The 13,754-nt window shown below is 53.6% G+C and overlaps 1 protein-coding gene across 1 annotated transcript in view; it reads right to left on the bottom strand.

Moving 5' to 3' along the window:
• Positions 1–50: 50 nt before the first annotated feature.
• LOC114485014 (unconventional myosin-XVIIIb-like) overlaps positions 51–13,754 on the bottom strand; it is a 37,865-nt gene continuing 24,161 nt past the window's right edge. Inside the window, exons 7-12 of the mRNA XM_028485166.2 lie at positions 12,842–13,018; positions 8,030–8,228; positions 5,875–6,017; positions 4,950–5,050; positions 3,836–3,899; positions 51–1,587 (exon numbers count right to left, since the gene is read on the bottom strand). Of these exons, the coding sequence (XP_028340967.2) occupies positions 1,531–1,587; positions 3,836–3,899; positions 4,950–5,050; positions 5,875–6,017; positions 8,030–8,228; positions 12,842–13,018 (741 nt within the window). The 3' untranslated portion in view covers positions 51–1,530. The remainder of the gene's footprint in view (positions 1,588–3,835; positions 3,900–4,949; positions 5,051–5,874; positions 6,018–8,029; positions 8,229–12,841; positions 13,019–13,754) is intronic.

Raw genomic sequence — 13,754 nt, forward strand, 5'->3', positions numbered from 1 at the left:
TGCTGAGCCTGCGCTCTAGAGCCCGTGCTCCTCAACAAGAGAAGCCACCGCAGTGAGAGGCCCGCGCGCTGCAATGAAGACCCAATGCAGCCAAAAATAAGATAAATAAATTTTATAAATAAGTAAGTAAGTAAAAGCTGAAATGTGGCAGGCAGGGATGACGCAGCGCAGGGACCAGGAGGGGAAGCTGGCCATCAGTGAGCGAAGGCGGCCACGGAGGGCCAGCACCACCCCGAGGGCCGGCTTCCCCACAACCTGGCCCCGCTCCAGCTGACAGCCCCCCGGGCCCACACCCTCACCCTGTGCTCTGCAACCACTGCACTGCTGGCTCTCCCCCACTGTTGCCTCTGCATCGGGAGCTCGGTGCAGCAGGAAGGCTGGCCTCACTGCACCTGCCTAACTTCTCTCACAGTCCAAGACCAGCTTGTACTCACCTCCTCCAGGTAGCCCTCTCTGATACAGCTTCAACCCTCCAGGCCTGCCCACGTAATATTTGGGACACACTTAAGTTAAAAAAATGTATTTGATGTTTATGTGAAACTCGAATTTAACCGGGCATCGTGTATTTTTTCCAGCTTTACTGAATTATAATTGACAAATAAAAATTATATATTTTTAGGTGTGCAATGTGAGGACACATAAACATTGTAAAATGATTACCGCAATGAACTTAATTAATACACCCATCACCTCACATAGTTACCGTTTCTTGGTGTGTGGTAAGAACACATAAGTTCTACTCTCCCAGGATCTTTCAAATGTACAGTAAGTCCAGGATTATTAACTATAGTCACCATGCTATTGGATCAATTACAAGATGAATATGGTCTAGGTATCCCATATTTTTATTTGCTGACTGGCGACTTCGGGGGCTTGTACTTAGCAACTCTCATTCTTGGGGTGATTTCCTGACCACCAAATTCCTTCACTGAGCCAGTACCTGATGGTCCAATCCCAGAAAACTAGCCCAGGCTTGTATCAAAGACCGACGAATTTCCAGCTTGTATTTTTGCTCTTAGAGAACAAAGAAAACACTCTCCGTACCTGCCAGGTAGCAGGGTGAGAACAAAGAAATACCCTACCAGTTCCCACAGATCAACTGGTCTAAAAAAACAACCCCCAGAAACACACGAAAAAAGAAAGCCACTTCAAACACCTCCTTGATTGGGTTCACACTGTGCCCCATTCCTGTATGCAGACTGTGAACAAACAGGTCAGGCTGGGATGCTCGAGGGCCTGGCTTGAGCCCTTCTCCTCCTCAAAACCAAGAAAACAAACAACGCTCTTGCTGATTCAAATGGATACATGTGGCCCAACCTCATTAAAGAAAACCCAGCACTGGGATAGCCTCGCATCCCCTGCCGTCCTGGGGCCAGTCTGGGCTCCTAGGGGCCGGAAACCAGGGGGAGAAGAGGCATGAAAGAACAACATACTGCAAGTCCCCCCCGTCGGAGGGGGGTGTCAGGCAGGTGAAGCTGGGGGAGCCGCATCACCTCACTCCATCCCACTCCACTCACTGTCGAAACAGACTCACCTACAGTGGTTCTCAAAGCGGGGTCCCTGGACAGCTTCAGCATCACCTGGGGACTTGTGAGAAATGCAGATTCTCAGGCCCTAGCCCAGACCTACTTAATCAATAACTCTGTGGACAGTACCCAGCAGAGAGAGAGAGAGTGTGTGAGACAGCCTTACTGAGGTGTAATTGGCGAAAATAAACCACTCATCTTTAACAAGTACACCGTGATAAGCTTTGACATAGACACCCGTGAAAGCGTCGGCACTCAAGACAATGGACACATCCATCACCCGCAGAAGTTCCCTTTCATAATCCTCTCTCCCCTCCTCCTGCAACCAAAACCCCAGGCAGCCACTGACCTGCCTGCTGTCACAGCAGATTCGTTTGCATTTTCTAGAGTTTCAAATACATGGGGTTATGTGGTTGTACTCTTTCATCTGAGATTTTTCACTCAGCACAATTATTTTGAGAGCCATCATGTTCTTGGATTTATCAGCAGTTCACTGTTATTACTGAGTAGTATACTACCTTTATGGTTTTCTACAATGAATTCATCCATTCACCTGTTAATAGATATTTTGGGTGGTTTCTAGGTTTTGGCTCTTACACATGAAACTGCTAATGAACTTTCATGTAAAATAAATTTTGCACGGATGTACACTTCCATTCTCCTGCATAAATACCTAGGAGTAGGCTAGCGTGCCACGTGCGAGGTGTATGTTTAACTTTGTAAGAGACCGTTTTCCAACATGGTGCACTATTTTCCACTCCCATCAGCAGGGTATGAGAGTTCCAGTTACCCCACATTCTCACCAGCATTGGTATGATCAGTCTTTTCAAGTGCAGACACTCTAGTAATCGTGTAGTAGTATTTTATCGTGGTTCGAGTTTCAATTTCTTTAATGACTAAGGATGTTTAATATACTTTCACACGCCATCAAAGTATCTTCTTTGGGGAAGTCTATGTTGAAATCTTTTGCCCATATTTTTTGTTGGGTTATTTATGAGTTCTGAGAGTCATTTATAAACTCTGGATTCAAAGACTTTCTCAGATATGTGATTTGCAAGTATTTTCTCCCACTCTGGCTTGTATTCTCATATTAACAGTGACACGCAAAGAGCAGAAGTTGTTAATTTCAACAAAGTGCAATTCATCAATTTGTTCTCTCACGGACTGTGCTTTTGGGGTCATATCTATGAAGCCTTTGCCCGATCCAAAGTTACAGAAATTTTCCTCCTGTCTTCTTCTAGAAATTTTATGATTTTAAGTTTTACATTAAGGTCTATGATCCATTTTTTTGGGTCAATTTTTGTACATGGTGTGAATTTGTGGACTGAAATTTTTTTTTTTTTGCATGACGATACCAAATTATTCCAGCGCCATTTGTTTCCCCGACACGTATGTTTGGAAAAGGGCTTCAGAGTAGAAATGATTCACTCCCCTCTGCCTGGTAAACTCCTACTCATCCTTCAAAACCCAGGTCAGATGTCCCCTTGGCTAAGAAGCCTTCCCTGACTGAGGCCAAGTAGCTTTCATCTATCCTCTGGTATACAGAATGTTGTACGAACTCTGGCATTTCTCTTATCCCACAAGATTGCATTAATTCCCGTCCTTCTCTCTTGATAGGGTGAAAATTCAGGGATGAGGACCATAATCCCAGCACTCAGCACAGGCCTGGCACAGGGGGTGATGGTAGGAGTGGGGGTGGGGGTGGGTGACTCAAAGCAATTTTTAAAATGTAAAAAAATAAATAGAAGAATAAACAAGTGAACCATGTGCTTTTTTAAACAACTGAATACCACCTCTCAAGGCCCTACTCACAGGCCCCATCTTCCAGGAAGCCACATTAATCATCAACAATATTTCCTAAGAAAACCGCCACTGACTGATACAATCCAAGCCCAGTGCTAGCTGCTTTCTGCACATCGTTTCATTTAATCCTGACGACAGGTCCATGAGGCAGATACCGCTACTACCGTTATTTTACCGAAGAGGACACAGACATTCAGAGGGGTTGGGGTCCATGCCTGAGGTCTCATATCCAGTAAGTGTCAGAGTCAGGGTTTGAACCCAGACAGCCTGTCCCGGAGACCGCGCCCTTACCTCTACACAAACCACCTCCTGGTTCCCTTTGTTTGCACAAGACTCATTTCCCTGACAAGACCAGGCCCCATAAAGGCAACCCTGCCTCCCCCACGTGACCAGCCCTTGCCAACTACTCACCCCAGTGGCAGAGGGACGAGTCACACAGGGGACCCTCCCATCTTGGCCACGGGGACACAGACACCCACTCACACCCAGAAGGACCTCCTCTTTACCTTAGGCCACACGCCCATGCCGAAGGAGCTGCTGTCTGCCAGCTTGTGCAGGTACAGTTCTGTCCTGGAAACAGAGAAGGGACCAGAAGTAAGGGAGGACCCACCCACACCAGTGGCTGGCAGGGCAGGTGGTCATCATGGCATGGGGCTCCACACAGTGCCCCAGGTGGCCCCAGTGTCTGCCTCAGGCCCTGGCCCTACCTCCTGAATATTCCTCACTTGCTGCCCTCCCTGGGACCTTCTTAAGTGAAGGCCTTCCAAAAGCTTCCCTACTCCTCTGTTACCCTGCTCTGAAAACTGCGAGTTTCCTCTCTAATCTGCCCTCTCTCCAAAGGGTAAGGTGCCCCTCTGGCCTTAGCCAGGAGGCTCAGGACAGGTTGGGCCTGCCCTTCAGACGGGGGTGGAAGGCAGGAGACAAATGATGGGGGACGCAGAGGGAAATTGAGGATTATCACCCCTTGCCTGGGGTGAGCACTCCCTGGAGCTTCACTAGATAGAACCTTTCTCGTTCATTCAACAGATGAGGAAACCAAGGCTCAGAGACAGGGAGCCACATGTCCAAGAATTCCCAGGAGTCAGCGAGGGGCAGAGATGGCTCCCCGGGCCACCTCCCCCAGAAGGCCCTCCCAGATGAGTCTTCTGGATTCTCTGCTGTTCCACCTGGTGCCGCCTCGCCCTGAGCTACCTCAGGTGCACCCAAGGCTCTCACAGAGTTTAGGAGCTTCTGGAAGATTGGGGGTCTGCTGTTCCTTGCCCACCTCCCACGCTGCTGTCAGAACGTGTACTGAAATGTCACCGCCACAGCAGACATCCTCCACCCCACCCCCAGCGTGTATAAAGAGCCATATGTGAATTATCTCACTTAATCCTGTAAGGTCAGTCAAGGTACTACTTCCACTTTACAGAGGAAGAAACGGAGGTTCAGAGCAGGTGACACCTGGCCAGGTTCACCCAGCCCAGAAGCAGTACCAGGCAGCTGGAATCAGAGGCCAGATTCCTAACCACTGGGCTCCACTACCTCTCAGCTCTAGGCAGAGGTAGGGCTGGGGCCCTGGAGAGCGGGGGCCCTTTGTCTCACTGCCCTCGGCCGTCCCTGCTCAGCCCAGTCGCTCACCTGAGATCCAGGTCCAATCCGGCTAGCATCTGGGAGAAAACCTCGAAATTGCCTTCCCCTTCCGGCTGCCGAGCCACGTGGCTCTTCTCCAATAGCATCGTCTGCCAGGGGAGAGGACAGGCGCTTGGTCAGCGCGAGGCCCCGCTAGGCTGCCCGCACACCCCCACCAACCCCCAGGCCCACTCTTCGAGGCAGCGCCTCAGGCCCCAACTTGGCTGGATGCCTCCAAATCAAAACGTGCCCGGCCTTTGCCTCACTGACTCAGAGTCCACGCAGGGAATCTACGGATGCAACAGGCTCATTCCGATGAAGGAATCCAAGGGTGCTGACAGTTAGCCCACGCCGCCCTCCAACACACTCTTACGCAACCGAAGCCCTTAAAAACTTGACCCACATGGTGATGCACGGTAGACTTTCAGGGCCGGGACAGAAAGGGATTTATCGGGCACCAGCGAGTCTGGATATTCTCCCAGCTCCACATACAAACAACCCTTCTAATAACCTAATCCTATCTTCTGTTCAAACAGAATGTTTGTGGCGGGGGGGGGCGGGGGGGGGGCGGTGATTTCAGAGAGAGGAACAAACAGGCCATGTGCCGGTCACACACGGGCTGCCGCGGAAGGCCAGCGAGCGTCTATTTAATTTCAGCTTACGTTTTTAAGACCCAGCTAATGAGCGGCTGAATTATGTATCTACTCATGAATATTTCATCCCTGTGATACTCTGAGGCACAGACGAGCCGGCTTGCTCGGGGAGGAGATACCTGGGCACTGAGCGAGGCGGGGAGGAGCTAGCCTTGGCCTGGGGAGCGATGACCACTTAGACACATTCCAGGGTTCCAGCTGGAGGCGTGGGCCCTGCTGAGTGGGGCTGAGGCTACTGCAGCCCCAAAGAGCCCCCTCTCCCTCCCACCCAGAGGCCTCACCTGGAGCTGGGCGGCCGTGACTCGGCCTGTGGCGTTGAAGTCCAGTGACATCACCATGGAGAACCGGGTGGCACGGCGGCTATGGCCAGTGAACACGGAGCCAAAGGCCCGGAGGACAGTGAAGGTGGCTCGAATCTTCTCCACTGGTGGGGCACGGACAGGGCATCACCCATGGCCCGGGTGCTGCCACCCCCACCTCTCACAGGACCCCAATCCGGCCCCAGGCCCCAGCTGGGCCCCCTCCACTCCCCCAACTCAGCTCTAAGCCACACCTCTTCTGCTGCTGGGCCGGCCCTGTGCTGCAAGCAGGGGCACGGGGGGAGCAAGAGTGAGCCCAGAAGGGGAGATACACACACCTAGGATTGGTACGATCTGAGTGACAAGGGCTGCCCTGGGGCCTCCTGGGCCCGGTGGAGTCTAGGAGGAGGGCAGGGCATTAACATTCTTGGACCTGCTCTCGGGGAACGCTCCATCACAGCAGGCTCAAAAAGCCCTGCAGTCCCCACACAACTATTTAACGAGCACCCACTATGTGCTAGGCACCTGGATACAGCCTAGCCTGACTCCCACACCCCCAACACACACTTTCAGCAGCACCACATTCTGGGAGGGCCAAGACTGGTGCCTCTCCCTGCTGTATCCCCAGCTCCTAACAGGGCTCTAACCTGGGCCAGGTGCAGAACAGGTGATCAATAAAGCATTGGAATAACCCCAGTGGAGAAGCAGGATAGTACAATGGTTAAACAAGCTTGAATATGGCCTCTCCCCGTTGTTAGTCACCTGATTTGGAGCGAATTAATTAACCTCCCTGTGCCTCAGATACCCCATCTATAAGATAGGGGTGATGATAGTACTTACCTACCTCATGTGGTTGCCACAAAGACTAAAAGATTTAATAATGTAAAGTGCTCAGAACATGCTCCAAATGTGGTGGTGTTATTATTATGTTTGTTATTATTAGAAAAGCAATACTGCCTGGGCCATATATTCTCAGCAGGGGGACTACTGCCCCCAAGAGAGCAGAAACTGATCTTGAGGATGGGGGCGGTTTTCCTTTCTTATGTACAGAATAGAGCACAGATACATATATATATATATGCCTGTGTGTGTCTGTACATATATACACACACACTGCATAAACAAATATATGGTGAACCTAGGGCATTAAATTTTCATGGTGGGAGACGATTAGGAGAAAGAACAACTAAAAAGGCTCCTCAGAGGAGCAACAACACATTGAGAACACTGGCCCAGGGGTAACAGCTCTGGAGCCAAACTGTCTGTGTTTGAATCTCGGTGCTAGGATGTACGAGCTGTGTGGCCTTGGGCAAGCTGGTTAACCTCCCTGCGTTTTAATGGCCTCATCTATAAAATTCAAACAATAATAATGTCTACCTTATAGGGATGTTTTAAATAATAAATAAGTTAACCCGCTTGGAATAGAGCCTGGCGCGTAAGTCCTCAGCAAGCACTTACCACGATCACCATCAACACCGTATTTATTATCATCAATTGACACTCTTTTTCATTGAAGTACAGTTGATTTACAATGTTGACACTCTTTCTTTAATGCCCAGCTCAAACCTCATTTCCTCAAGGAAGCCCCCCAGCCCCTTCTCTGCGCTCCCTGCCTCTCCCCTCCCCAGCTCGGCCAGCAAGCGGTGCAGAGCATTGGGGTCTGGCACAGATGTGCAGCCGAGTCTCCCTTCCGGCTGTCAGCGCCTCCTTGCCTTTGTTTTTACTTAGCGGGTCCTCCGCACTGTCCAGTGGGCTGTGCGCTGCACAAGGACGCCACACCTAAGGGCACAGCATTTCTATCAGATAGCCATAGGCCTGTATGCTTATTAGGATGATGGCCCAGAAAGTGGCAGTCAAGCGTTTGGTTCTAACAATGTCAACGTGTGAAGACTGTTCCACAAATGGCAGTGAGTGTCTTAGGCAAGGAGCACCTGTTTCTAAGTCACCCAGAAGTACCCAACCGACGGGGGTGGCCCTGCCCAGAAGCCCAAGGTCTGCACACAGGTGCTCAGTGAACGTGCCACCTGAGCGGATATAAGAAAGAGCGGCCCAGCACCCCCTCCGACTCTCCCTTCCCTTCCCCCACGCCACCGCCCCCGCCACGTCCCAGCTGCACGTCACCTGGAGACCACTGTACCTGAGACCCTGCCATCCACACTGCCTGCCATCCCCACCAGGTGCTCCAGGACCTGCTCGCAGCAGGTGGTCTTGCCAGCACCACTCCGGCCCAGGGCCACGATGCTCTGGTCCCTCTGCTGGCTCAGCAGGGCCCAGTACGCCCGCTGGGCAAGGGAGCCAACGTGGGCGGGTAGGCCATCCCGGCAGCTCCCGGGCACCTGCGGGAAGATCGCCGGCATGAGCTTTCCCACCCAGCCGGGGCCCAGGGAGCACTCCACGGTGCTCCAACCCGGCCTCAAGCCCAGATCCACGTCCACGCCTCCCATCCTACTCCAGCCTTGTCAGAGACGTCGTGCATTTTTAAGGGGGGGGCCCAGCCTAGAGATCTAGTCCTGCCACCGGCTCGCTGTGAGTCCCTGGGCAGCCTCGGACCCTGCTCTGAGCCTGACCTCTTCTTCCGCCAATGAGAGGCTTGAACTAGAGCTGCATTCGCTCATGGGGCTCATCTCACTTGCTACACAAAGGACTGGATCGTATCTGTCTGAAATGAAGCAGGTGGATAAAATGGCTCAACTGACTAGTGACGTCTACCACGGAAACAGAATGGGGCATGGGGGAATTGGTACGTGTGCTATGTATTTGCTGTTACAGCAAATTTATTTAGATACCGGAAGCCCCTGTGACTTCATTCATTCATTCATCCATCATTCATTCACTCAGTAAAAAAAAAAAATTCACTGAGTGTCTACTACGTAGCAGGCACTATCCCAGGCACTAGGGGCACAACACTACTCAAGGCGAGTAAAGGAAGTCTCTGCCAACCGTGAGGAGATATCATTATACACCTATCAAGATGGCTGGGGCTTCCCTGGTGGCGCAGTGGTTGAGAGTCCGCCTGCCGATGCAGGGGACACGGGTTCGTGCCCCGGTCCGGGAGGATCCCACATGCCGCGGAGCGGCTGGGCCCGTGAGCCATGGCCGCTGAGCCTGCGCGTCCGGAGCCTGTGCTCCGCAACGGGAGAGGCCACAGCAGTGAGAGCCCCGCGAACCGCAAAAAAAAAAAAAAAAAAAAAAAAAAGATGGCTAAAAAACCTGTTGTTAATTTTTTTGACACACTACCGAGTTCTGGTTAAGATGCAGAGCAAGTGGAATTCTCCCACAATGCTACACAATACAGCTTGGCAGCCTCTTTTACAGTGACGCGTGCACTCGTCCACAACTGAGCAATCCCACTCCCAGGTATTTACCGAAACGAAATGAACATGTGTGTTCTGTCACTGGTTATACTATGTATTCAGAATCATCAACAAACTAGAAACAAGCCAAATGTCCCTCAACTAAAGAACTAAGATAACCAACCACCCTGGTTTTAGCACTGAGAGTCCCATGTCCCAGAAAAACCATTTCCTCCCCCAGAAACCAGGACAGTTGGTCCCCCTCTGAACAGATAAACAAAGCTGTGCAATAAAATACAACAGAATAAAAGAACTAATGGCTCACAGCTGCAACAATATGGGTGAATCTCAAACGCGCTGTGCATTGTGCTAAGTGGAAGAAGCCGATCCCAAAGGTTACACGCTGTACAATTCCATTTATATGACTTTTCAGAAAAGGCAAAACTAGGGAAAAGGGACAAAAGAACAGATTAGTGGCTGCCAAGGGTGGGACATGGGGTAGGGGTTGACCACAAGGGTATGGAGAACTTTTGGGGGTGATGGGAACTGTCCTGTAACCGACGGCGGAGACAGTTTCACAACTATACGTGTTTGTCAAAAACTTACAGAAGTGAACACTAAAAAAGGTGACGTTAACTGTACGTAAATTATACCTTAATAAATCTGACTTAAGACAAAAAAGCCCTACCTGTAGAGCTTGCTTTCATTTGGGAGAAGACAGATGATAAAAACCCAGCTAATTAAATTATACTGAACGGGAGTCATTTTAAAGCCATGAGCTTGGATGAGATCACCAAGGAAGTGGGCGTTTAAAGAGGGAGAGAGAAGAGGTGCAGGGACGGGCACCCTGACTTGGAGAGATCAGGGACCAGCAAAGGAGGCTGAGAGGGAGGGCCAGCGGGACAGAAGGGAAACCAGGAGAGCGAAATCCCGGAGCTAAGGAAGGGAGTGACAGCAGGAGGAGGGAAGGCCCAGCCCCTGAAGTGCTGCTGAGGGTCAAGTCAGAGGAGACGGAGAATTGTCCACTGGGCTTGGCAGCATGGAGGTCACTGTGACCTTGACAAATGTCTGCTTAGCGTGGTTTACAGGGAGAACAGAAGAGGGCGGTGGGGGCAGTGGAAAGGCACCAGAGGGAGCAGGGAAACGGGCCTGGCTGGAGGAGGACCGTGGAAGCCCAGGATGCTAAGTGGGTGACAAGTGGGCTAACGTCCGCCCTCCCAGTGGCTTGGCAGGACCAGGGGCAAAAACTCTGGTGTGGCGGCCCTCCCCCTCCCCGAACCCCCAGCCTGGGGCTAAGGAGCACCCCCAGTGCACTGTTGGCCTTTCCTACCCCGAGACCCCCAGGAACAGCAGTGAGTCCCCATCCTGACACAAATCAAAAGGCTCAGCAGGATCCCAAAGCCGGCAAAGTAGGACAAGCCGCCACACTGGCGGGACACAGCCTAAGGGAACGCAGCGGGCAGAAGAGCCTGAGGTCTGAGCCTCGGAGCCACCTCCCGCTTTGGAAACAAAGTTCAAGGGCCAGGCTATCCCAATCATCAGCCTTCTCAGGCCTGCAGGGCAACAGGGAGGATTCTGCAGACCCAGGCCCCGCAGTCACACACAGGTACCCCTGCATGCCTGCACACGGGCACGCTCAAGGACGCACGCTCAAGGACACACGCACCCGACAGCTGAAGAGGCCTCTGCACACGGGTGTGCCCATCTACACCCCACGCAGTCACAGCACTCTCACCCCAAAAGAGGCCTGCACCCCCAGGCACGCACCCAGCTCCCAGCCACCCGGCAGGCCCAGACCCCCAGTGAGAGAGGCCCCCAGCCCTGCCTGGACCCCTCCTAGCCCATCTTCAAGGTGGCCTCAGTCCCAGCCTCACCGCAGGTCTCTGCTCCCACCTGGTGGCCATTTGAGGAACCAGAGGAGACTCAGCCAAAGACAGGAGGCAGCTGTGGGTGTGGGAGGCAGCGTGACTTGAGGGGGACCCACGCCCACCGCAGGGTTACAGGGGCTTAGGGGGATCACGGGACTCAAGCTCCTCCTACCAGGGTGGGTCCCAACCCCCGCACCTTTAGGCCCTCTGACCCAGGCCGTGTAGCAGACGCCGCAATCGAGGACAGTCGGGGTCGTGAGAACCGGGCTTGCGGAGAGACCTGTGACAGACACCCCTCCCAGGGGCCCCTAAGGAGCCAGAGCAGGCTCTCGGGGCCTTGGGCTGCAGTAACAGAAGCACAGCCTGCCTGGCAAGGGAGGGGAGCGTGCAGCGTCGCCCTTCCAAGCCCCTGGACAGAACAGCCAGGGTGGGGAGGGGCCTGGAGGGCGACCTAAGGGTGGCGGGGGCGGGGGGGGCGTCCAGGAGAAGAGAGGCCCCGGGGAGGGGGTGCAGGGCCACTGTCCCCTCTTTAATGGACCTAGCATCATTCGGGGGCTAGGAATGGCTTTGTCCCACGGGACGCCAAAGGGTAAGATGCAGCTTTTCATCCTCCATTGACAGATAAGAACACCCAGGCCAGAGAGGTGTCCTGATCTTTCCAAGGTACCTGCGGCACGTTGAACCTTCCCACCAACAAGTCCTCAGAATGGAGCACATATAAGATTTTTGACCTCCGGAGGGTCTCCCTGCCTCCACTTTTGTCCGCCTCTACCTAACTTCCGCTGAGCAGCCAGGAGGGGCCTTTTACAGCGTCAGACCACATCACTGCTCTGCTGAAAATCTCCATCATGCTCAGAGTAGAAGCAGAGTCACTATGACCACGTATGAGACGTGGCACGACCCGTCCCCGCTCCTCCCAACCTCCACCTTGCTGTCTCCTCCTCCACACGTTTCTCTTTGTCGTGTTGGGCCTGTCTTCCCCCACGAGGATGGAAGCTCCATGAAGGCAGATTTATCTGCCCACCTTCTTCCCTGCTCCTCTCTCCAAGCCTGGCATACGGGACCCTCAGTCGATACCTCCATGAGGAGCCACTGAGCGAATGGAGGGGATGGGGGGGCAAATGATTCGGCTGTAGCTGCGGACCTCTCCACGAGGTGGCGCTGACAGGTTTCCTTTGCTTTGACTGTCGTCTTAACAAAAAAACGGGCCATTTTACACTCCACAGGGAAAAATAAATAAAGGCGGAACCGAGGCTTCTGTTTCCCCGTTCACATGGGTGTCTGGGACTCCCGCGGGTCCAGCATGGGGTTCAGAGCACAGAGGGGTCAGCGGCGTGGGTTTCACCCCAGCTCCTCCACCTGCTGGGCAGGAGTTTGGCAGCTGGCCCAGCTTCTCGTCCATGGAACATGGAACGGGGCTGGTCACGGTCCCTGTCCTGTCAGGTGGGCCTGAGAATTGATGGAGATGCACACGAAGGTGCTTGCAGCAGTGCCTGGTACACAGCTGATGGCCAGTCAATACGTTCTCTCTCATTATTACTGTCTTTCACGCTCCTGTTGCTGTTTCTATCCGTTACTCATCCTTCCCCTCTAAGGAGGGGGGTTCACGTGGTCCCCAAGGCTACCCAATGCCCACGGTGCCCCAGAATCCACATCTGCAGGATGCTGCCCACAGACACGTTTGCAGGGGGCTTTGGCTGCCCTGCTCTCCCCCGAGATGCAGAGGGACCCCTCCACCCCACCCCTCTTGCGCAGTCCCCCGGCCCTGGCCCCACGGTCCCCCCTCACCTTGGCTGCAGAGGGCGCCGTGGGTCCCTGGGGCTGAAGGACGATCAGGTCGGGCCCAGCGCAGGTGTGCAGGAGCCGAGCCCGGTGGCGGTGGAGAAGCGTGTTCAGCACACTGGACTCGTTGACGCTGACCAGGGAGGCCAGGTCCTCGGCCTGGTCCAGCTCGGGGGGATTGGCCTGTGAACCATCACACAGTGTCCTCCGGCCTCCTGGGCCCCGCCCCCCCCCCCCCAACACACACACACACAGCCCTGGTGACCCTGTCCCTGGAGAGCTCTGCGCCAAAGACCAGAACAGAACGCAAGGACTCTGGAGAGAGTCAGGAAAGCCTACAAATGAAACAAGGGCACCTCTTCTCCTTTGCTCTCTGTGCAGCCGCCCCTCCCCGCATGGTCCCCCCTCCCTGTGCTCGTGGCGCCAGGAGGGGGGATGCTCTCAGGACGACACAGCAAGACTCAAGCACCTTCTGTCCCTCAAACACGAAAGACGGGTGGTGCTCTGGAGTGAGCAAGTGTCCTCTGCTGTTTCCTCCTCTTCTGGGTCTTGTCGGGGAGCTCTGCGTGTGTTCTGTGACACTGAGGATGGAGGCCAATGCCCTAACTGCCCCATTTCTGATAGCCCGTCGTACACTGATCGCTTGGAAATATGCCCAAACCCTTCTAGAAGCAAGGGATGACTGCAGCCTCTCCTTAGGGCATCCACTCTAAAAACCTTCCTACCATTCTTTCCGGCTTCAAGGAGTTTTGGGGGCCTCACGCTCTGGCGTTTGGGTCAACCCTCAGCTCTTTCATGGGTCAGTTTTTCTTCTGAGGACACTGGCCTTCTGCAAACTCCCAACACGGGTGGGAGTAGAGGCCCCGGGGTGGGCAGAGAAGGAGCAAAGAGGGATGAAGATGAACGAGGCCCACATGGA

This window comes from Physeter macrocephalus, unplaced genomic scaffold (genome assembly GCF_002837175.3).
Source record: "Physeter macrocephalus isolate SW-GA unplaced genomic scaffold, ASM283717v5 random_290, whole genome shotgun sequence".
NCBI classification, from domain to species: Eukaryota; Metazoa; Chordata; class Mammalia; order Artiodactyla; family Physeteridae; genus Physeter; species Physeter macrocephalus.